Source organism: Triturus cristatus, chromosome 3_1 (assembly GCF_964204655.1).
Source record: "Triturus cristatus chromosome 3_1, aTriCri1.1, whole genome shotgun sequence".
Classification (NCBI taxonomy): domain Eukaryota; kingdom Metazoa; phylum Chordata; class Amphibia; order Caudata; family Salamandridae; genus Triturus; species Triturus cristatus.
Window position 1 is genome coordinate 156,072,357 of NC_140583.1, and position 26,130 is coordinate 156,098,486.

The following is a 26,130-nucleotide window of genomic DNA, read 5'->3' on the forward strand; positions in this document are numbered from 1 at the left end:
CAGCACAACATTATCCCTTATCTCAACATCTGGTGACGATTATCACTGATGCACAGTGAAGAAGTCGGTAAATCAAGGGTACCAAATATTTGTCAACGAGAATCATTAGGACTATTGTGAAAAATAATGAAAACATAATAGTTCCAATTGCTTTAAAAAAATGAGGCCAGACTCAAATAGTATTAGCTGTCAATCCATTAAAGGTGACACTGGGATTGTTGAGGTAAAATAACAACTTCATTGTCTGAACTAATTATACTTTAGAAGATCCAACCTATAGCTGACCAGTTTAACCCTAACTGCAGTCCACTTTACTGGAAGGCCGCCTTTCGCTCCTAAGCTGTGACCGGGTCTGGTGCGTGCACAGTGGGTCAACATGAAATCTCCGTTCCCTCCCAAAGACATCCTCAGGCTTCTGATAACAGCAGCTAAGCATGACCCAGACCAGTGTTAGAACATGGCCCAAAGGCATGTCAGCCTTTCGGCATCATCGCCAAATATCTACATTCTCATTTAGATTCACAGTGCATTCATCTTTTTATGAAGGTATCTGTGACACTACCACTTATTCACCAAGTAGGAATATCCTTAGACTGTCTCAATAATTCCCGTTAGGACACACTGCAGCCGCGGTCCATGCAGATAATCGCGGTGGGGCGGTGGAAGGGGGGATTTCGAGGTACGATGCCAAGGGAAAATGAATTATTTATTTAACTTCTCCTAAGCATCGTGTCTCGAAATCCCACCTTACACGGCTCCACTGCCCCACCGCGGTTACCTGCACGGACCGCAGCTGACACACTATATATTGATTTAACTTGTGTGATTATCGAACATTTCTCCTCTCATCAGGTCAGACCTTTAGTAATACATGTCGGGCACAGCAGATATTATCCAAATGTATGTGAAAGTAAATGTCACATTTATATTTTTTTAGAGAACCCATGATTTGGTCTGTCTTTATTGTTGCTGGTGCAGCTGCGTGCTACAGCTATACACGCATTTAATGGAATCATAAGTGTATGGTAGAGTTTGTTATTCAATTTGACAGTGCCCTGTTCAAAAATGGCACTGTGTTCATGGCACATTCATGTGTTATAAATGTAGTTGCTGCTCTCAGTTTTCTTTTCTCTGTCTTTTAGGGTTTGGCATGGAAGCAACTCTTCTCCTGGTCGTGGGGTACTCTCACAGCAGAGGAGTAGCTATTTCGTTCTTGATTCTTGCCGTAGGTTTCAGTGGATTTGCCATATCAGGTAAACAAGTAGTGCTGGCCATTAGTGTATTACACACAGCGTGTATCCTATGTCATGTTGTGTGTTATTATAATAGTATAAACTATGAGCCTGCTGTCAAGCAAAACATAGAGTGAATACCTGAAGACAGATTGTGGCTCAAAACCTAGGAAAAGATACAATTACTGTAATATAAATGATGTTTTCTAACACTTTGTAAGAAAGGAGATTCCTTTATTGTCACAATTGGAGCTGAATCTTATTCCACAGGTTAACTCCTTCCAAGGCAAGCAGAAGACTTCCGGCTCTGCACTTGCAATTTTGTAGGGATTCAGACTACAGTACCTATTACTTGTCATCACTACTAATGAAGGCATTTATGACGTCAGTATTGAAGATCCTGAACCCAGTAGCATTCAGAGATAAGGCATGTTATAAACTGGAGATAAGGCATGTTATAAATTGGAGATAAGTCATGTTGTAAACTGGACATAAGGCATGTTATAACTGGAGATAAGGCATGTTATAAACTGGAGATAAGGCATGTTATAAACTGGAGATAAGGCATGTTATAAACTGGACATAAGGCATGTTATAAATTGGAGATAAGGCATGTTGTAAACTGGACATAAGGCATGTTATAACTGGAGATAAGGCATGTTATAAACTGGAGATAAGGCATGTTATAAACTGGAGATAAGGCATGTTATAAACTGGACATAAGGCATGTTATAAACGGGAGATACGGCATGTTATAAACTGCACATAAGGCATGTTATAACTGGAGATAAGGCATGTTATAAACTGGAGATAAGGCATGTTATAAACTGGACATAAGGCACGTTATAACTGGAGATAAGGCATGTTATAAACTGGAGATAAGGCATGTTATAAACTGGACATAAGGCACGTTATAACTGGAGATAAGGCATGTTATAAACTGGAGATAAGGCATGTTATAAACTGGAGATAAGGCATGTTATAAACTGGACATAAGGCATGTTATAACTGGAGATAAGGCATGTTATAAACTGGAGATAAGGCATATTATAAACTGGACATAAGGCACGTTATAACTGGAGATAAGGCATGTTATAAACTGGAGATAAGGCATATTATAAACTGGAGATAAGGCATGTTATAAACTGGACATAAGCCATGTTATAACTGGAGATAAGGCATGTTATAAACTGGAGATAAGGCATGTTATAACTGGAGATAAGGCATGTTATAAACTGGAGATAAGGCATGTTATAAACTGGCTCCTCTTGGCCAGAGATACCAATGAATGTATGTAAGCATCATCCTTGTATTCAGATGGAATGTTGGGTTCCATACATTTTGAAGTGGTTTGAAGTATACCTCTGAAAGTTGATTATAAAGATTTGCAATAATTTATATAGGATCGCCTCTCTCCAATGACTTATGTTAGTTTGTTTGGGATCTACATATACGTTAATCACACACCAAACAGTCTAGAAAAACACTGGTTTTACAGTTGTGTATAATATTTATCAGTCAAAACATAAAGACCTATTTGAGAATCCTAACGCATTTGGGGATGAAAAAATCAGGGACCAGGGAAAAGGGAAAAGGCTGGACTTGGCTGCAGAAGCAGCCAAGACTCATTCCAGTGTAATCTAACGTGGAAGCGTACAATGCTTATCCCTGTTGGGAAAAACCTCCACTTGCCTCCTCTACAGCCCCCAAGTCGTCTCCCCGCCCGCCCAATTCACCACCTCCTGAATACATTTACCACGAGCTCAGAGCAATTGGTAAATGTATGTGTAAAACCCCCATGGAATGGCAAACTGTCTGGGTTTTGTGTTCGGAAAATCAGACCAACATGGTAACTCTCCATTCCATGGGGATTTACTTATAATTACAGAGTGCTAGGGCGAATTGACCAAACAGTAACAGTAAATTTGCGTGAAAATATACCATGCAGTCAGATCACCCCACTATTGTCTCAACCAAAATTAGGCCAAAGAAGAGGTTTTCAGCACTGAAAGGTCCCATGTATATTAGTTCATCATAACATTGACAAAAGTCATTCTAAAGTCCAATTTATAAAATTTTCATCAGTTTTTATTTGCCCATATTTAAAATCAAATGACCACAGCCAACATATATAATTAGACAAACATGATTTTCAAGTCTATTATTCACAAATCAATGGTACATTGGAACTCAATAGTTATGCCCATAAATGTATTTTTGAAATCTTTTCATATTAAATAAAAAATTGTATTATGCACATATTGTAAGCTACGATTCTGAATCACTAGCATATCAATCACTCAATACATATCTTAATTATATTCATGTTTGCAGTGACAACAATAACATTGTTACTGAGCTATGTAAAAATGTATTCATTCAGCCATTATTCCTCATATTCCTCAATGTAATTGTAACTTGAGGATATGAAGGGGCAGATTTAGCAACATTTTGGAAGGGTGCTTAGTAACAAATAGTGACGGAAAAAAGGTTCAACGTTCTGATTTTTTATTTACTTTCAGTGCACAACTTTGCCTATAAGTAACACAAAAGTGAGGTTTGCACTACTTTGAATAAAGAGGGCGTCAAATAGTTGGTACATGCTACCACCCATGATTTCTGACTCAAACCATTATCAAGTAATATTTGCTGATTGGGGTTTTATGCCCAAAAATATAACACCTCTTCGAGGCAAGTCTTAATTTGGAGAAATGTTTTTATTTCTCGAAACTTTTCGAAATTTGCATGTGTGCTGCACTGCCCACACATATACAATGTTTGAAAACTATGGGTCTGGTTATGAGTTTGGCGGATGGGATACTCCATCAAAAACGTGACGGATATCCTGTCCACCGTATTACAAGTACCATGGGATATATGCCAAACTCGTAATGGGGCCCTATTTCTTAGAATCGCTTTTTGCCCATGAAGGGTAGTTGTCCAGTAAAAAACCCATGCTACACCACTCACACACCTTTGTAATATAGTGCAAAGGTATGTGCATAGCTCCAGGCAACTTGAGCGACAACAGCAGCTCCATATCTTTATTGATATTGGTCTGTACTGTTATTCCCCCTTGCACAATTTCTTATGTTATGTTATGTTAACAGGTTTATAGAGCACGACAGCTGCCTCAGCTAAGAGGCGTCCCGGCGCTAAGCAACACAAGAGTCGTACGCATAAAACACTGAAGGCTTACAGGGAGGGGAACAGAAATATCTTAATGGCTCTCCTAAAATGAAAATAATTAGTAATCCCACAATTGCGGGCCGGCAAAGAATTCCACAGAATGGAAGCTCGATTGCGAAAAGAGCTACTGCCAGCACAGACTCTTCTCACCCGGGGATCACTACCAAACATTGTCCCGTAGATCGAAGAGATCGCGTAGGAGTGTAAGGTAGAAGAAGGTCAGACAGAATTTGGGGAGATGCCAATTTCAGAATTTTAAAGGCAATACACAATGCCTTAAACTCAATTCGCCTGCTTACAGGCAACCAGTGGAGGAAGCGAATTGCACTGGTCACTGAACAAGTTCTGCGCAAGCCCTAAAGAGATCTTACAGCCGCATTCTGGACTCTCTGTAGCCTCTGAATTTCAGATTTATTCGCTCCCAGGTACAGCGAGCAGGCATAATCCAGCCTGGACAAAATCAGGGCCTGAATAATAATCTGGCAGGTCAAAACATCAAAAAAGGCCAGAATAGGTTTAAGCCCGCACAATAGACCGAAACAGGTTCCTGCCACCCTTTTCGTCTGAATCTGGAAGTTAAGTGAGTTGTCCATACAAAACCCCAGGTTCTTCACTACAGGCTTTGGGGTAGGGGCCGCACCCAAACTCTTGGGCCACCACAGTTCACTCCAGCAGTCATGGTTCCTTCCCACCAACAACACCTCTGCATTGTTGGTATTCAGTTGAAGGCAGTTGGCAGTCATCCACTTGGCGATCGCTGAGAGGTCACACTGAAATTTCCTGGCATCCTGCTCGGGGTAACTCGAGAGAGCCACCACCAACTGAGTGTTGTCGGCATAGGAAACCATGGTCTGCCCTCTGCTCCTGGCAACATCCGCTAGAGGTTGAACATAATGGTTAAAGAGCAAGGGTCTCAAGGACGAGCCCTGTGGGACCCCCTGGCCAATAGGAAAGACACCAGAAGAAAAAGGGGGAGCAACCACCTGATACGTCTTATCAGCAAGAAAGGAGGACAGCCACCCAAGAGCTAGGCCAGTAACTCCCGCCTTAGATAAACAATTCAGCAAAATGGCATGAGACACAGTGTCAAACGCGGCACTAAGATTCAAAAGGATCAGTGCCGACGTCTGCCTCGCGTCCAAGGCCATCCACAGATGTTCAGTCACGGCCAAAAGCACTGACTCAGTGCAGTGGCCAGGCCGAAAACCGTTTTGAGAGGGATCAAACCTCTGGTTTACAGTAAAAAAATCCATAAGAAGGGAATTGATATAGGCCTCGGTGATCTTCGCGATCCAAGCGAAATGGGGTGAAAACTTTCGAGTTTATAGGGGTCTAAAGATGGTTTCTTGAGCAGTGGCAGTACCCTGGCCTGCTTCCAGGACCTGGGCACAACCGCTGTGCTCAGAGACCCATTGATCACCATTTCCAAAGGGTGAATGATAGTAGATAGCAATTTTTTTAATTGGTCCGGTTTCAAAGGATCGGCAGGAGAGCCCGACTTTACCTTGGAGCAAAGTGTCAATAAAACCTCTTGCGTTATAGGGGGAAAGGCTTCAAGGACACCATCAACGAGGTTACAAGAGGTCTCAGGAGGACCTATGGGAACCATAGGGAAGCTTTTATAAATGTCCTCAACCTTTTTGATAAAAAAATTAGCCAGATCTTCGCACTGCGAATCAGAGGTAATCACTGAATTTACAGCATCCTTCTGAATTTTAATCTCCGTCACTATAGTAAAAATAATCTAAGCCGGATTTGAACTCCCTCTGATCTGCTCAGCATAAAATGTGGCAAGCTCAACATGGAGGGCCCTATGATAGCGCTTAATGGCAGCGCAATAGAGAGCCTTGGAAGAAGGATCTAAATCCCACCGCCAGGCTCTCTCCAACGTCTTACATATCTTACATAGGGCAACTAGTTTCACATTATACCAAGGGTTGGGTTTATTGCGCCGGTTCCTAGACAACCTAACAGGAATAAGAGCATCCAGAGGCCGAGTGATCCAATCGGAAAAAGCAGAGTAGACCTCGTTAGGGTAAACTGAAATAGCCGGGGAGGTAGCCGCAAGATGGCTTTGAAGATGTTCCCAGCTCAATTTGTGCCAAGGGCGCTTAAAAGACGAGGTGCTAACTAACTTGCGTACTGGCAAAATGTCATCAATCACCATAGAGACTAAGTAGTGATCGGACCAATCCATAGGAACAGGAGCTTGCACCACAAGGGAAGATATATTAGTAAAAACAGGATCGAGTAAATGTCCAGCCAAATTTGTGGGGCCTGAAACTCGTTGCTCGAGCTGACAAGCAGCCAGGTCAGCCAGAAAGGATAGCACATTAGGATCTGAAACACTTTCTAAATGTAGGTTAAGATCGCCTATAACAGAAAAGTTAGAGGTGTGAACCGCTATACAACTGCAAACACCAGGGTGAGTCTTCCATATGTGATAAAACATATCTTAGGGTTAAACTGCAAGATGGACTTTGGGTACCTGCTCATGGCATAGCACCCATAGCAGGATTGTGCTTTATTCTGCCATATCGCTTGCCTGGTTATTGTGGAACCATTGCTTCACATATTCTGGGTGTATATCCACATGCACTGGCACATACGTGCAAGAAACTCAATGGATGATGAATTGAAATAATTTTTCACAGATTGTGAAATAGCTTTTACATCTTATTCTGCTAATGGAAAGCCACATCTCAATGCTGTGTAAAGGTTTTTTTACAAATAATTATTTTTTCATTTAGTCCAACTCTATTGCCCATTCATTCATACATACTAACGTTCATTCATTAATCAATGCACTCACTCACTGATCCTTGCATTCACTTACTCTTTCACTGTTGCACCCATAAGTCACCAATTTCGCATTCCTACCCCATATACAATCTTTTCTTGTCAAAATGCTATCTTCCTTGCTACAGATTCCCCACCCTACCCTGTACCACACGCTGTTCGTGTGCCACAAACTGCACGTGCTCCATTTATACCGTCATGCCCTCACCCACGACCTAGTCATCAATCTATGCAATCATCCATTTAATCATACTCCATGCACTCACTCTTTCATCCATGTTCTCAGTCACTAACCCATTAACTGTCAGTACTGCATGCACTGCCAATTTTCCCACAGTACCATCCCCACTACCCAAGCCACCTGGCACTCACACAGTAGTGTTTCCTCCTTTAACCATTTGTCTACTCATCTATCCATCTGGTAATTTACCCATGGACTCACCTCACGACCCCAGCCTCACCAGCGTATACTAGACATACACATTGTCCTTGCCTCTTCATATAAACATGCACACATCCATTCATTTGTGTATTCATGCATCCATTCAACCAGCATCAATGCAATAATCACTCATATTCATCTTTCTACCCATTCATGCACTCATCCCTGTATCCATCCATCAACCAATAATTCAACCTCACATTGATCCACTCAACTATCTACAAACGTGCAATCAATTAACAAGCACTTTTATTTTTTTGCCAATTTATATTTGTGACATCTGTCTATCGTTCATGGCTTTAAACACAAGGTGGTGTTAACAATAACTATTTTTAAAGAAGCTTGAGAGGGGTCAAACAATTTTAATAAACCGAAGCATTGACCACTGGGAAATAGCCTCGATTGTTCAGAATTCAAGACAGGATCAGATGGAAATTGTGCCTTTCACCATTAATGATTTCCTTCTAAAACAAGACAAATTGACTTCCTCCTATTTTGACTGCCACTTTATAATGTGTTTTAAGGTGATTTTTGCAGGATCGGCAGTAAAATGAGCACTTTAATGCCAATCCATGCTGCACTTACTCTAAAATCTGATATTCTGGTCACCATTTAGGATCTGAGTAAGATAAATCCAACCTATCCCTCTTTCTGAATTTGTTAACATGTGTGTAATTAAATTGGGAAATCGTAGCACTTGTTATTTGCACTACTTAGAAAGTGCAGATGCGTAGTATGTAGCGCAATACACAAAAAATCCATTATAATTATATTCCAATAGGGCAAGGTTCAAAGGTGACCCTACAACAGAAAGCAGCTAATAGAGTTCCTATAGCAGAGTAGGATATCTATAATATTCCTTTCAAAATGAGTGTCAAAATGTTCGATATTATTCAAGTACACTTCAGAATATGTTTTACGAATTTTTCAATAAAGTGAGAATAGTGGTGCAAGGGGCACAATTACTGACTGATATTCATAATAGGTTTTAGTGTTAAAGGCTTATAGGAATGACATTGGGACGAGGTGAATCACCTCATGGCGAAAGCCTCATTATAGATAAATGGAGTGTTGGACCTGGCCCTTTTTGCAGGGTTATCTCCAAAGTTTTTGTCTCATTGCTCCTATTTTCCGGACTCTCTTTCTGTTGGTTTTAGGACTCTGGGCACGTTACCACTGCTAAACAATGCATAAGAGCATGTGCTCTCTCCTTTAAACATGGTATGATTGGTGTACACCTGTTTTGCATATTTAATTTACTTGTAAGTCTTATATATAGTGGTATACCATATCTACATGGCCTGTAAATTAAATGCTACTAGTGGGCCCGAAGCACTGCTTTTGACACTCACTGATGTAGCCTTTCAAACCTGTCTCAGGCCTGCCACTGCAGAGATTGCATGAACAGTTTACTGCCATATTGATGAGGCATTTAAACCTACTTGTCAAGCCTAAAACTCACCTTTTTCTATATATGGGTCACCCTAAGGTAAGTCGTAGGTAGCCCTATGGGCAGGGTGCTGTGTAGGTAAAAGGTGCATGTGCCTTTATTGTGTGTCATGTCGTGGTAGTGATGAACAGCCTATTTTGTTTCTCACTACTGTGAGGCCTATTCCTCACATAGACTAGCATTGAAAAATCCCTTATAATTGTTCAAGTCGTAATTTCTGATCTGAAAGGAGTAGTGTTGCCATGCTTGGTATGTTCAGAATGGTAGTGATAAATCCTGCTTACTGTTGTAGTTGGATTTTGCATTACTATTTAAGAAATGGCACTTTTAGAAAGTGAGCATTTATCTGTGCTTATGACTCTTTGTGCTTTGCAACCTGACTCCAACCCATGCCTGGGCCTGGTTGTCAGCTACACTTTGTACATACTTTTCATACAGCCACAACACAGGAAGGGCTCGGTGTGACAGGGTTACATCTGCATTCATCTGCATACTGATAGTATTCCTGGGCTGAGAGAAAGGGAGGCGGGGGATACCTGCATTTGTATAGACTGTGTCCTGCCCTCACACAAAGGGCTGATTTATCTCCTACTGATGGCTGGAGCCAGGGCTAAGTTGAAAGGGAATGTGTGCACTTCTAAGGATTCTTTTGAAGTCTCCTCTAGAACAAAGATATTTTGGAGGTTAAGTACAGGGGCTCTGACTCCAAGTTTTAGCATATTCTGGGGTCCTGAGGAGCTTTTGCAATTAAGAGGAGCTACGCTGCCAGGAGGGACTGCTACTTTGCCACTGCTCTGCTGTTTTGGCCTACTACCAGCTGACTGATGTGTTGCAGCGAGGGACTGCCACTTTGAATAGTGCTCTACTGTGTTGGCCTGCTGCCTACTACCTCTGCACTGAGGCAGGAAGAAGCCTACCTTCTACCTCCAGTTACCTCCAGGAACTCTGAGGGCTTGTACAGATTGACTCCTGTTAGACATGTCATGGCCACAAAAGACTTCTCATTTGTAGGAAAGTACCCTTTTTGACATGTTTACACCTGTTTTTTGCCTATAATATGATGTGAGTTCCACTGGTAGTGCACTGGATTCCTTCTGACCAGGTCTTCAGTGCCAGATCTCTTTCCCAAACATGTGCAATTGTTTACCCAATTAGCGATACCCTTAGTACCCTCTGTAAGTCTCTAGTAAATATTGCGCCAGGTACCTAGGGCCTGAGCACTATAGAGGATCCCTAAGAGCTGCAGCAGAAATGTTACCATTTTAAGGGATCCCTGACCAAGCTCATGCAAACTGGCACTGTAGGCAGCGTGGCTTGATGAGGACAAAATTGAAAACACATGGCACACATCCTGTGTATCTTGCCAACAGGCACTGCATACAGTATAGGGAAGTCACCCCTACAGCAGGCCTTACTGCCCTAAGACAGGGTGCTCTATACTACATGTGAGGGCATAACTGCAGGAGCAGATATGACCCCGAGCTGGTCAGGTCCATTACTGCTAGTACAAGTTATCACGGAAGCCATGTTAAAGCATGTGCTGGACACTGGTGAAAACTAGTTCCCCAGATACATGATGGCTTCACTGAAAGTTGAGATATTTGGTAGCAAACATCTCCTATTAATAAACCCACACTAACACCAGCGTTGGATTTAGCAATACATGCACACAGAGGGCCCCTTAGAAGTTCCCCCTGAAAACCTACCAGTTACTGGTGTGCTGGCTGACAGGATTTCGCTTGCCTGCCACTAGAGATGGGTTTCTGACCCCCAAGGGTGAGATTGTTTGCTCTCCAGTGGCCATAAAACAAGTCTGCTCTAGTAGAGGGTGCTTTGCACTGCCAGCCTCCCCTTCTTCCCCCAGTCCAACCTGTGGATTAGCATTCCAAGGCTGGGGAGCTTCAACGAGGCCCACTGTCTTTCGTATGCAAATCTGGCTTTTCTCACATGAGAGGAAGCCGGCCCCCTTTGTCCAGAGCCCTTTGGCACCTGGACAGGTGGGGAAATTAGCTAGGCAAGACAGGCATGTCCACCATCAGGCAAGTACCACCCCTGAACTGGGCTTACCTAAAGTGGATACAACGTGTTAGAAGTAACCATCTTGGTGATGGCAAATTTAGGATCTCTGGGACACGGTTATGCCCTTTTCTTCCAATAGTCATATAGGGGGTGTAGTGACCCCAGCAGTAAGTAGCCCATTGGCTACTACCCTTCATTCCCCTAACACCCCTAAATTCAGCATTGTGGGGAGCCCTGGCACCAGGAAACCAGATTCCTGCTGACCTATGTAGAAGGACACTTAAGAGCCTCAAAAGTACAGACAGTGGAAGAAGCAGATGACCCAGTTCCAGCCACACCAGCGTGTCTGCTGTTCTCATCAGAGTGCACCAAAAGTCGTCTTGTCCTGCAGCTACTGTGCCACCAAATCCTGGGAGGCCTGCCTTCAGGAAAGAACTAGGGACACCTCCATCCTGCAGTCAACCGAAAGAAGACTATGAGAATCTTGAACCACAAAAGACCAGTGCAGCAAAGCACTACTGCACCCGTTCTTCATAGCCCGAGCTGAAGTGGGCCAATGGAACCACAGTGCCCCCCGGCCCTCCAGAGACAAGCCTTCCTTGGACTTGCCCACTGTGGCCTCCCCGATTCCGCCTGCAGCCTCCGTTCCCAGGGCCCCTCCATCGTGACTGCTTCCAGTGAGGAAAACTCAACGCCTAAGGACACCTCTGCACCATCACCCCTGGCCTGCGGAAAACAGCCAACAGTGTGCCCAATTCCCTAAGCATTGTGAGGCCTGAGGCCTGAGCCCCCTTGTTGGTCCCCAAGTCTGAGCCTGCACCCTCCTTTCCGATGGACCAATCTCCATAGACTTGAATGGGGCACCCAACACTGTAAGGCACGTCACCTCTGTACCCAGCTGCCCCAGTGTTGCCCAAAGTGAACTGTTGGTGCTGCCTTGGACCGTACCTCATACCTTAAGTCCTATATATTGGTTCCGTAAGTCGCTGTTGAGTGCCCGCATGCAATAGATGTTTTTCCTCCATAGGTTAATATTACCGCAAAGTGGTTCAAGTATGATTTAAAGTATCAAAAACCTGTTTTCTTCAAACCTGCTATTTTAAAAAGTACTTACCTGATTTTGATTATCATGGTGCCTAAAGTTATATAAAGATAAGTGTTATTTTAATAAAATGATGTGGATCTTTTTATTGATTCGTGTGTATCATTTATTGGCTATGTGTGTGCAAAAGATGTCTAACACTACCCTCTGATAAGCATAAGGCTGCTCAAATACACTACCCCCAGAAGAGCACCTTGGGATTGTAGAGCAAGCCCCTGTCCACTTGTAAGGGAATGCCAAGCCTCTTTGCTCTGTATACTTCTTTTTGGTATACCATATAAAGAACCAGCTTCCAACATCAGTGTTCAGTCCGAGCACTCCCTGCAACCCACTCGCCATGATTTGGGCTTTCCTACACCCCTTCACTACTAGCTGCACTCAGACTCTACAATTTGGTGTCTTTGCGTGCAACTTCTCACCGAGCTGCGCTCTCGGCCTCCCACAGCAGCAACCCCGCTCGCATTTCCACCCCACAAGCATTGCCCTTGCAGCGAGGTAACTGCGTGTTCGGTGCTCCACTGGACTGTAAGCTGCTTCTGAGTGCGGAAATGTTGCTGGGAGAAACCCAGGAAACTGCCCTGCAAAAACTGATACCGCCTCCCTGCCCCCAGTGGTGATCCAGAGGTGCATTGCTGCGCCAAGCCTCCACACTGCAGAAGCCTCCCTCAGTGTGGGCCCCTTCCTTCTGCCATCACAGCTGGGGACATCTCATGGCTGCATCTCGCAACCCCATCAATACGAAGCCCCAACCTGAGGAGCCTTAGTGCGATATCAGCGGCAGAGATTCATGGACCACAAGCACCATGTCCCACGGTCTAACATTGCTGACTTTGGACCGGTGCAGTCCAGCTGTTTACAGTGTGCTAATTGGCCCACTGGTTTTGTTGTGCTGGGAGTACGGTCATCACTAATTTTGGCCACACTCGAGTCTGTTGTGCCCGCCTTAAATCTCCTGCCATTCTTCATTTCACCCGCCTCCAGAAGAAGCCTCGGTAGGGGCGGGGGCTCTGTGCTGCACTTTGACAGTGACCGAGCATAGCCCCCGAGGCATGGGTGTTCCTACCAAAACCCTCTATCTTTACATCTTGTTCTGGGGACCAAGATAAATAGATACTGCGATCCTTGGGGGGGTACCTGTCTCATGCATGTAAACAAATGCATAAGACCTTAAGATGACCTACTAGTCCTGTATCATTTGCAAAGCATTTCTAGTTGTATTACCTGCCTAATTATTTCCTGATATATTTTGTTTTTACCTTGCATTGTCCAGGACAATGAGTATTATCAGAGTAATTACAAGGGATGCACAGTATCTATAATTCATATCATTTTGGTCTATTTCTTATGTACAATATACAGTCTATATGTTTATATATTATCTGTGTGGAGTCTCTTTTGTGGTGTATTTATTGTGTTTCTGGTGTGTGTGTGTGTGTGTTGCACAAATGCTTTATACATTACCTCTTATGATTGACTGCTCTGCATCAAGCTACCAGAGGGTGAGCACAGGTTATCTTTGGTGTGTAACTTACTTGCCCTGACTAGAGTGGTGTGTTCTGCCTGGCCCAGGTGCCTACCCTACCCAACTAGAAACCCTGTTTCTAACATGGAGCATAAGAGTTAGAATACTAAGCACAGAGGGGCTGAAAGCAATCCTGTCTGATAGCTCTCTGCAGAGACCATTGCTAATAAGCAATGCCTGGAATGCTAGTTCTGGCTGAATAAAATAGATCAACATCTTCAAAGAAAATGGGGGTAAACCATGCATTGTGAGCAAAAGCCAATAGAACCTCAAATTCACCCTGCTAAAAGACCTTTTGGAATCAATGAAGACAATGAGGAAATTAAAAATTGACATTTAAGTGATCCACTGATGCACAAGCAAGAACATCCTCAGATACAGCACCATATGTATGCTGATGATACCTAAATCAACGTTCCACCTGACAACCATTTAAAGAGTCAGACTAACATTATGGAATTCTTAAACTACACTATTGTACTGGATGAAAGAATACATATTTCACATAAATGGAACTAAACAGGGACCGTCATTGAATAGATGGTGTTATGGAGCCTTGGAGGGTGTCTCAAAACCCAGATAGAAGACTCATGAATAACAATTCAAGAATAAGGAGTATATGAAACCCCATATCAAAATTAGGACCTGGAGCCTTCATTGTACTCATGCACCCTCCTGTGTCAACAGCATGACATATGCAATGAGCGTCACTGGCAATGAACTGACCTTAAAAAGGTTGGAATGGGAAAACAGGAAAGATGAAAGGGAGTAAAGCTATAACTTACCAGAAGGCGATAGAAGTATGTACAATACATTGAGCTGAGAGGAACAGAAAGAAAGACATGGAAGCTTTAAATAAGCAGTGACCAGTCTCTAGGATAAGCAGCTAGTTAAGAAAGTCAGCAAGATCTTGCTTTGATTTATGCTGCAGCTGTGAAGTAGCTAGCGATTGATACTCAAATGGGCCCAGTGCCAGCTGGTGGTATTGAAATTTGTTAGACCTGTCAGCCTTAGGGTGTTCTCCCCCAAACTTTTTGCCTTACTCCTCCATTTTTGCTGATTTTGGTTTTGCGTGCCTAAGGACTCTGTGCACTTTACCACTGCTAAGCAGTGCTGTAGCGTGCATGCGCTCTCCTTTAAACATGGTAAAATTGGCTTTCACCCAAATGGCACATCTAATTTACTGGCAAGTCCCTTAGTAAATGGGTGCTGCATGTACCCAGGGCCTGAAACTTAAATGGTACTAGTGGGTCTGCAGCACTGATTTTGCCACCCACTTAAGTAGCCCTTTTAAACATGCCATTGTAGCCTGTTGTGCCGTTTCCAGCTCCTATTTTGACCAGGCACAATAAACCTTTTGCCAATCCTAAATCTTCCTTTTTAATACATATAAGTCAACTTTAGGGTAGGCCTTTATAAGAAATTTGGTTTCTGGTTGACTGGGGTATGAGTCCTGGTTAAGAAGCAACCACAATCCTTGTCAGGGTAAGGCACAAACTTGAAATTAACCTGTGCTCAACCCCTAGTAAATTGGCAGATTTGTCAGGCTTAATTTAGAGGCATTGTGTAACGAATTTGTGCAACACTTCAAACAGTAAAACAGTGAAAACAGAACACAAAAAGACCACACACCACTTTACAAAAGTAGAGCAAAATGTGAGACATAAAACAAGACAAAAACAACAAAAATCCAATCAGTAGAACTGGATTTATGAATTTTAAAGAGTAATGTGTAAAAATAGCATCTAAAGGCATTACATGCCAACCGTGCTATCTGGTCGCACTGCACCGGGTCAAAGTCAAAAGTTCACGTCGGCTGCAATGGAGGCCAGGTTGGATACAGTTCTAGATTAGTCCCACTGAAGTTTTACCTTCTCAGGTTTTTTGCCAAGAGTCTTGTTTGTGTTGGAGTGGTACGCAAGAAGCAAGGAGAGCATCGTGGAAGGCTAATGATGTGATGCGTAGAGCAGGATAGGCGTCGTGGATGCTGATGGTCCTCCACAAGCACTCGATGCTGCAGTGTGAAGAGACATGCTGGCAGAGGTTTGTGCTGGTTTTTTGTGCAAGTGAATTCTGCAGTCTTCGGTGCGCACAGCCCTGTTCACAGTCATGAAGAATGCAAAAGCTTGATTTAACCTCACTGAGCCACACCAAGGGTCCAGGTCCTGAGGGGCACAAACTGGTGGTCTGAAACTCGGTGCAACTGGGTCCAGGAGCGGGATAGGGACCCTTTTAGGTCCCTGAGGCTCAGATGAGGAGGCCATCAATCTAGCCCTTCGAGTCACTCAGGGGCCCTGGGTTCAAGATGAAGTTGCAGGTCCAGTTCTTCTTCTGCAGGCCAGAGGGCAGCAGGCATCAGGTCAGCACAGCAGGGCAGCAGTTCAGCAGAGTGGTAGTCCTTGTAGCAGTCCTTCTTCCTATCAGAGTATGCACATGTCCAGAAGTGTACTGAAGAGTTGGTGTCTGAGGTCCTACTTTTTTACCCAGGTGCCGTGATTCAGGATGGTGGGAGCAGCTTCTAGACAGTGGCTTTGAAGTACATGAAATTTACATTCTCCCCAGCCCTGGCACCAAGCTGGTTGAAGTGACAATGCAGGGTCAATAGGCCCTTTGTGTGGAGATAGGACACAGGCTATTCAGGTCTAAGTGGGGCTGTGCTCAGCTCCGCCCTCTCCGTCCTGCCATTGGATGGCCCAGGCAGGCACACCTAACCCATCTGTTTTGTGACTGGGAGGAATTCACAAAGTCTAACTGTTAGCTTCACCCAGTCATGTGACTCAAGATAGGCTACAGGCACAAAAATGCTAAGAACATGAAAATACCATCTTTCTAAATGTATATGAAAGAAACAGTAGTTCTTGTAGATAATGCAAAATATACTTGATAATAGCTATGCAAAATGGAAAATAATATTGGCACAAGGATGCCGAAAGAGAAACAATCATATTGAACTCAATTAAGAGATCAAATACTTAATGCATAGAAACAACCATTATGAAATACACCATGGGGTAGATTTACAAGAAAGTGACGCATCTGTACAGATGCGTCACTTTCCCTGCGCCACCCTTAGAAACCCTTGCGCCACCATAGATGCGCCGTATTTACAATACGGCGCACTATGGCGCAAGGATTGACAGATGTGTCAGAATTTCTGACGCATCTGTTGGCGGAAAAGTCACGTATTGCTGGAGTTGTGTCGCAAGCACAACGCAACTCCAGCAATGCATGTTGAGGCCTATTCCCACTACACTACATCACTACTTACGCCTGCTTGAAGCAGGCGTAAGGTTTTGACGCAGTGGCGTCCTAAAAGTGGCACAGTGAAATCTTGTAGATTTCACGGAGTCACTTTTACGAGGCCTTCTTGCGTGTGAACACCCACCCTGCATTCATTATACCTGACGCAGGTATAATGTGACGCAGGGCTTTACAACGTGACGCATCTCCCTAGATGCGTCACGTTGTAAATAGGCCGCATTGTTTGCGCCGCTGTTGCGTCAAAAAATGGCAGCGCAAAAGTCACGCAAGGGGCTTGTAAATCTGTGCCCCTGTTTTTACCAGCCTTCTTGTTATTTTACAGGAACTGGATATGGTTTTACGATATTTCAACCCCACAAATAATAGGGGGTCTCATCAGGACCTAAAAATATGGGACATCTGAAGTGTTTCAGCAATTTAGAGTCAGAATGGTGAAGTGCACACCAACCAAGTGAGGAAAATGAAGGGTATTTTGCTCACATGGGGCCCAGCCGGGCGCTTAGTGAGGGTAAAGAACAGTGATTTAATCTGGCAAGAGTAGCAAGATGGCACGTCAAGGATAAAGATAAACTGCTGAGGACATGGGAGTGCGTGTCTATGCGCACCGCCAGGGAATGGATTTGCTAGGCTATCTGGCATTGAAGCATCTGGTAATGAGATGTCTCCGGATGAATGAGGGAGGGAACATTGGCCACCGAAGTCAGCCACAGTCTGCGGTTGTCAAATTATGTACAACTCTATCTATGTGTGCTGCAGAATGCAGCACATATAGGAAGAGCAAAAATGAGGAGAAATAAATGTATTTCTCCTTGTTGCGCCAATCCAACGCCTGCTATTTAGTAGTGCTAGTTTTTGGTATTACCTCAGATTTACACATCCTTGTAAATCTGGGGCAGCGTTAAAAAAGCAATGGGTGTTGCAGTTGAATGCCCACAGCAACACCCTTTGCACGCCCTTTTCACGCAGATACCTGTGTGAAAGGGGACAATATTTACAAAGTGGCGTTTGTAAATATGCCCCCAAGTAAGTACAAGGCTAATATTTGACAGAAAACACTGAAACATTTATGAATGTAAAACTATGTTAACATGGGCAATATCTCTTTGAAATACTCTCGAGATCAGTTGTGCTGGCTCTACATAACGTGGCAAGGCGTTCTGGTAACTAGGCCCAGGTAAAATTAGAAAGTGCATAGCAGTGTCATAACTGATAATTCAGATTCAGCATTTTACAGCAAGTTCCAGGTCACACAATCAGCAGGCACCATGACAACAGGGGAGGGCTCGTGGAGGGTCCTCGTCCATGCATATAATGCACCTGCTCGCCCTTAGAACTTACTGCAAAGATTGACAGGTGCTGCACAATACATACACAGGCTCATCACCCCCTCAACTCTAGCAACACTGCCAACCTTCTGGGACTAACAAGAGTTAGGATTTGTTAGGTTTCAAAATTAGTCATTAGCACATCAATGACAACGCTTAAAATGACATCGTATAAGCTTTGTACTGTGGCCTAGCAGCGCTATACACCTGGCTGCAAGGTTTTTAAGATGTTAGATGCCAAACAGCAAACCGCAGCTTCCTGATAAACCAGACATCAGAGCTACTTCTTGGGCTTGGGAGGACGCACAAGCTCGAAGAGCAGAGCTATTCCTATTAGACCTGGGTGGTAAATTTTGTTCCGCTCGCGGAATTTGCGATATTTTGACATTTTCACGTTCTGTGGAGAGCGAGAAAATGTCAAAACTTTCGCAACCTGCCGCGAAACGGAAGTATTTTTCTTGTTTGCGCTTTAAAAATGCATTCTCGCGTGTGCGGTCGTGACTTACCGGGTCCCTGCGTTCGCCGACGAGTTTTTCTATACGTTCGCGAGCGCCATAAGATGTTGGATTGTTGGTAGCCGGTCGCGAGAGTTTGCGATCGCGAACACGTCATTGCAATCGCGAACAGGAAATAAGCATCGCGAGCAAGATGGCCGCGCCCATTAGCGACCGCATGGGCAAGTTGGAGATATATTTCCCCGCCAGCATGCAAAAACACATCGCGAACGGGCGGGAAAAGTAATCTCTGCATCTTCGCGGAGATTTTGCGCAATTTCGCGTTAATTGGAGAAAGTCAATTTCGCAAATTCCGCCCATCCTTAATTCCTATGCTGTGACCTCCGACATCAACCACGGTAATGAAAATGTCCCTTCTGTGGGATGCAAATGAAAATACTCTTCACTTCAGGATATGGATACGGCAAATAAATAAACATTTGAGCTTTGCATAGCCTCACGGAAACTAATCACCCCAGCCATGTCTGCGCGATCACTCAAAATAGCATCAGGGATTTGGTGCTACTGGACATGAACAGAAACAAGCTGGGGATTCGCTTGCTGCCTCTACTCACTCTGTCTTCATTCCTCATTACGTTTCCCCACCTAACTGTATTTCTACCTTTTCTTCTGTCTGCTATTTACTCTATTTGCAGTCCCAGTTCTACCTTCCATTTCTCCCAAACTCAGTCCCTTTTTACCTTGTTTTTTTCTGTTCCTCTGCCCAGTCTCTAAACATGTCTGCTGTAAGTAGTTCATCCGCCCAGTTTTTCTTGTGTTTGGTACTTGTAGTTTGGTATTATAGCTCAAAATGGATAACTACAAATACCAGAATGCAAAGAGAAAGTAGTGCTGGATGGGTCGCTCACATCTGATTTGGAATAATGACAGATATCAGTCTCTCTGCTTTTTTTCAGCCTCTTCATCTCATCGTTTCATTTCCCTCTATGACATCCTTTCCTTCTTTCCTCCCTTCTTTAACCATGCTTTTCTTCTTCAACTATACTAACCATTTCTGCTCCTCAGCACCCTTCTCCGCCCTGCCTCACTATGATCACTCACTGCCTGCAGGCAACCTTCAGGATTCAGGGAAAGGTATGCATGTTTAAAAGTCGTGAAAGCACCGATGCATAAAACGAACACTAGGAGCTTATAGGACACCTTTCTGTACATGTTGTGCAATCATTTATCTTTTCAGATTTATCTGTCTGTGAAATTGGAAATTCCCATTTCCCATTGCCCTGGTAAGAAGATGAATGATATAATGTGGCGGTACAATTCATGCACTAAGTTACTGGGATCTAAGCCATAGAGTGGCTCCAACAGCTAAACCCTGTGGATTTTAGTCTCATAGGGGCATATTTATGAGAGCTTTGAGTCATACTTGCACCTAGTAACATGGTACATTAGAACTGGGGGTCACTAGTTGGCAGAGGTAGGTACCTTTGACCAAATAAGGACCCTTGCTTCTAGTCAGGGTAAGGGCGATACACACTTTAGATAACCCCTGCTCACCCCCTTGGTAGCTTGGCACGAGCAGATAGGCTAATCCCAAAGGCAATGTGTAAAGTATTTGTACCAACACTCACAGTAACACAGTGAAAAATACACAAATGGACACCACACCAGTTTAGAAAAATAAAATATCTTTACCTAAACTACACAAGACCAAAACAACAAAAATCCAACATACAGATACTCAGTAGAATGTGTTTAAAAGGTTTTTGCAAAAATAAGCTTGTAGATGATAAATGCGACACTTTACTCTCAAAGTACCTTGGATGCGTAACGCAAAACAAACAAAAGGGTCGCAGAGAAGGCGATGCGTCGATTCCTCTGGCGCTCTGGCTGCGGCGGCGTCACGCTTCTCCCTCGTTGCGTCATGCTTCCAGCTTCCAACAGCAAAGGCCTCAAACACAGTTACAGGCACCTTCTGGCAGGTCAGAACTCCCAGCAAGGAAGCTGAGGGTGAAGTCTTTTGTTTCTGGGACTTCAAGAATCGGAGGCCAGCTCTTCTCAGGCCCTTGGAGACTTTTCTTCAGATGGACACAGCACACAGCAAAGTCCTTCTTCAGAAAGGGGACACAGCACACAGCAAAGTCCCTTTGTCCTCTCCTCAATAGAAACAGCAAACTGCAGGCCAACCCCAGACACACAGAAAGGTCAGTACTTCTCCCCAGTCTCTTCAGCTGTCCTCTTTGGCAACAGGATCCTCTTGATCACAAAGTAGTCTAATTTTACAGGGGTTTCAGCTCTTACTTTTATAACCCAAAAGTCTTTGTTCTCTATGTGTTAGGGGTCCTGGACCCAGTTCAAGCCAGTTCTTGGTTCACACTGCCCGTGCACAACTTCTTCCTTTGTGATTGTGGGCCAGGGTCTTCAGACGCACCGCAGGAGGTGGAGCCAGCATTGTCGAAGGCAGGCACAGCCCTATTCAGGCCCAGGTGCTACTCCTCCCACCACTCCAAATGCAGATAGGTCTACTCAGCCTAGTGCTGACTCACCCAGACTCTTGGAGCCACCCCAGCCCCTGTCACTCTAAAGCCAGACAGTCAATCCACAAACAGGCAGAGACACAGAGAAAGGCCGAACAAGAAAATAGACACTTTCTAATTGTGCTATTTTCAAACACAGAATTTAAAAAACATCTTTACTAAAAGATGTGGTATTAAATTCTGAGATTAGGGATACCAGACTCTAATTTTCTATCTCACTCCTATGGGAAGATATGCAGGTAACCATGTTACACAGTATTCCCCATTCTGTCCTTATCTGCAAGATAGCCTTTCAATAGTGAAAAACGAAATTGGCAGTATTTCAGGACATGGTACACACACCAGTACATGTCATACCTTTTACATACACTGCACCCTGCCCAGGGGGGTACCGTTCGACTTACCATAGGGGTGCCCTATGTGTAAGAGAAGGGAAGGGTAAAGCCTGGCAAGTGGGTACACTGGCCAGGTCAACATGGCAGTTAGCAAACTGAGCACAGACACTGCGGTGGCAGGCCTGAGACCTCTTTTTAAGGCTGCTCATGTGGTTGGCACAATCAGTGCTGCAAGCCCACTAGTATCATTTGAATTACCAGCCCTGGCACACTTAGTGCACTTTACTAGGGACCTACTGGTAAGGCAAATATGCCAATCATGGATAACCAATGACGATAACAATGTACACAGGGAGCACTTGCACTTTGGCACTGATCAGCAGTGGCAAAGTGCCCAAAGCATCTAAGCCAGCAAAACCAAAGTCAGGGGAAACCACGCCAAGGATGCCAGGTCTAACAACATGCATGATTCAAACTTCTAAACCATATTTTTGCAGCAACGCAAAGTTACTTTATGGAGTAATGCAACGCAGCACAGATTTCTGCGTTGCATTACTCTGCGCAAAGGAGGCGCTATTGTGCTATTTTCAAACACAGAATTTAAAAAACATCTTTACTAAAAGATGTGGTATTAAATTCTGAGATTAGGGATACCAGACTCTAATTTTCTATCTCACTCCTATGGGAAGATATGCAGGTAACCATGTTACACAGTATTCCCCATTCTGTCCTTATCTGCAAGATAGCCTTTCAATAGTGAAAAACGAAATTGGCAGTATTTCAGGACATGGTACACACACCAGTACATGTCATACCTTTTACATACACTGCACCCTGCCCAGGGGGGTACCGTTCGACTTACCATAGGGGTGCCCTATGTGTAAGAGAAGGGAAGGGTAAAGCCTGGCAAGTGGGTACACTGGCCAGGTCAACATGGCAGTTAGCAAACTGAGCACAGACACTGCGGTGGCAGGCCTGAGACCTCTTTTCAAGGCTGCTCATGTGGTTGGCACAATCAGTGCTGCAAGCCCACTAGTATCATTTGAATTACCAGCCCTGGCACACTTAGTGCACTTTACTAGGGACCTACTGGTAAGGCAAATATGCCAATCATGGATAACCAATGACGATAACAATGTACACAGGGAGCACTTGCACTTTGGCACTGATCAGCAGTGGCAAAGTGCCCAAAGCATCTAAGCCAGCAAAACCAAAGTCAGGGGAAACCACGCCAAGGATGCCAGGTCTAACAACATGCATGATTCAAACTTCTAAACCATATTTTTGCAGCAACGCAAAGTTACTTTATGGAGTAATGCAACGCAGCACAGATTTCTGCGTTGCATTACTCTGCGCAAAGGAGGCGCTCCATGGCCAATGTGGGGGGTGTTACCAACTAACTTCCATGGTTTTTGATGCATTCCACGATCTGATAAAACGAATAGACCTTGGAATGCGCCAAAAAGATGTGCCTCCCCAGGTGAGGCGTACCGAGGAGAAATATTTTTTTTGCCTAATTGTTTCCTCTTTCTTTGAGGAAAAAGCCTCTCAGGATTGTTTTTGTGCAGGAAGGTGCTCCTACCTGCACAAAAACAATCCTGCGTATAGCACAGGCACCCTTACATGGTGCAAGGGTGCCTTCATTCGCACTAGGCTGCATAAACTGGCAACACGGCAAGGGGATAGGACAGGAATGTGCCATATAGGATAAATACAGCACATTCCTGCCCTTTCCCTGTGATGCATGGCAGCGCAGCAAGGTGTCTTGCTGAGCTGCCCAGCGCCAACAATGTCATAAATATGCCCTATAGTTTCTTTTTGGATTGCAATGTAAAAAAACACATTGGGGGCAAATTTAGGTAGAAGTCATGTAGCTCAGCACAGCAAGTCACCCTGCTGCACTAGGCTGCGTGACAGGGAATGGGCAGGAATGCCCTGCATTTAACACAATACAGCACATTCCTGTATATTCCCAGTGCTGGCGCAGAATCTGCTGCCTTGCTCCAACGCAGGCACTCTTGCACCATGGTGGAAGGGTGCTTGCATTGTAAGCAGGATTGTTTTTGTGCAGGAAGAGACACCTACCTGCAGAAAACAATCTCTTGAGGCAGCACACAAAGAAATAAGAGCAAACAAGGAGACATAAAGATATTTGTCCTCATTATACATTCCCTGGGAAGGCATAGCATTTTGGTGCATTCCTAGGTCTACCAGTAATGGTAAATCTGGGAATGCATCAAAATCCATGAGTGTTGCACCAACCATGGAATGCCACCTGGGGCAGGGTAACACAACCCAACGATTTGCACTGCATTGCGTTACTCTGGATTTATCAAGCAACTCAGGGCCATGGACGGCGGCCCTGTGAGGCTTGATAAATGTTATTCATTTTAGGGTTGTGTCACGCATGCACTCTGATGTGTGGTGCAAAAGCGATGCACCATGTACATATATATGGTGGTAGGTGATTATTAGTCAAATGCACAATATGTTTCTGTGGCTGATAATGGTGTAAATTCCCTGCCGCTGAAAATGGCGCTCCCTCTCCCGGTGCATAGTATGAGACACATTCACTGTTTGGACATGGCCTGAAGCAGTCCACATCCCATTTATTTTTCCCTTTTGACTGTGCCCAACCTTCAGGTGTGTGACTAATCCTTTCCTTAGTAAAGGCCAGGTGGAACTCTACATACCTCCCCACATTAGTCCTTAGCCATGTCTCTGTCACCCAGTGGCTCTCCATTCAGCTCTTGATCGCGCCACACATAGTCTTTGAGGAACCTGCTTTGTTTGGTGTTTGGCCTTAAGTGGTAAAATAGTGTGGATTTGTTCTAGGCCCTCCGAGTGCCCCCCGAAACCTTGCTTCCCTCCAACTAAAGTGCTTGGCTCCCAGCAGGGCACAGGGAAGCACCCTGCGAGTTCCTTGTTCAACTTTCTGTGTTTGTGGTCAGATCCCTGGACCTGGCAGCTCATCTTCGTCCCAACTCCAATTCTCTTCAGAGGGGGGCTGACGAGGGTCAGTAATTCCTGGCCATGCTGCTAGTGTTCTTTTTTTAAATCAGGACTTGTTCCTGGTCACGGTTTCCCACTTAGCGTTACATTGTGACCATGGTCCCTTGCATCCAGGTGATTGCCATGGGCGTCTTTCGAGAGGAGTCCGGGACATTTGCCCAGGTTGTCGGTCTTTAATGAACCCCATGTGCCCCATCCTGAGAGATAGTCTACAAGCCCATTGAACTCAGCTGGCTTTCGCGTTGGTCCGACGACACTTCTCCTGCATGGCATCCTCATCTAAACTCAGTCCCTGGCAGGTCACTTTAAGAGGATATCCACAGGCGTACATCTGGTTGTGCTGCGGGGGGTTTGCAGGCAGGAAGTTTTGGAGGAATGCTTCAAGGAACTCTCCCTGATTTACTCCTATCCTTAAAGCCTTATTGAGGGTTCTCAAGAAAGCATTCCACGTCTCCGTGGCCTAGGACCACGTTAGGGTGACCTTTCTGTGGTGTACCCCAAGGTTTTGGAGATAGTTTGTGAAGTTTAGGCAATGTAATGGCAGTCCATTGTCGGTTATGATCCTATGAGGCAGTCTGAACAGTGCAAATGTTTTCTCGAGCACTGGGAGCACAGAATTGAATGCTGTAGATTGAGTTGCCGCTACCACCAGGTATTTGGAGTGGCATCCATGATGACAGTAGTGAATCTCATATTGGGGAATGTCCCAAAGTCCATGCTGAGGAGGGTCCACAGCCTTCAAAGACTGTCCTCTGTGGCCCCTCGTGCATGTGCAGGTCCCCCTGTGGTGATTTGTCATGGGACACACTTGCTAACTACCTCAATTACCAGCACATTCATACCAGGGAGCCAACTGTTTCTCCTTAGTCTGACCTTGATCTTGGCCTTGCCTGGGGTCCTTGTAAGCCACTGTGGACCACAATTGATCTTGCAGTTACAATTCAGATGCCTCTAAACATGAGCCCATCCATGGTGTAGCTAAGCTCGTTGTGGACGCATCATAGTTGAGTGAGGACAGCTATATCTTCTGCATTTCATTCCTTTGCCTCATCCAGAAAGTTGTTTCATTTCAGGTTGAAAAAGGCATCCACCAACCTCTGGAGAATGGGGTCCATGCTGGCTGCTGTCCAGATGCTCTCAGATGTCCTCACCCTCGGACAGGCCTCTTGAATGACCACATTAACAAATTCTTCTGCCCATTTGTACTCGTCCTTGTCATCCTCACCTCAACAAGAAGTCTGCAGGGTTGGGTGCTCCAGGCCTGTATACGACAGTGAAGTTGTAAATCTATAGCTGTACTTTCCATTGCTCAATCCTGGGAGGCGTGTTGTGTGATGTGCTAGTGAAGAGGGGGACCAGTGACTTGTGGTCTGTGATGACCTGGAAGCAGTGATTGCAAGAGTACAGATGGCAGTGACGGCAACCCCCACTGGATGGCCTCCCTCTCGATCTG

The 26,130-nt window shown here is 44.6% G+C and overlaps 1 protein-coding gene across 1 annotated transcript in view; it reads left to right on the forward strand.

Annotated features, from left to right (window-relative positions):
• The window catches only part of SLC17A6 (solute carrier family 17 member 6), a 294,138-nt gene that overhangs the window by 254,021 nt on the left and 13,987 nt on the right, over positions 1-26,130 (forward strand). The window contains exon 10 of the mRNA XM_085643618.1: positions 1,143-1,253. Coding sequence (XP_085499744.1) covers positions 1,143-1,253 — 111 coding nt within the window. The remainder of the gene's footprint in view (positions 1-1,142; positions 1,254-26,130) is intronic.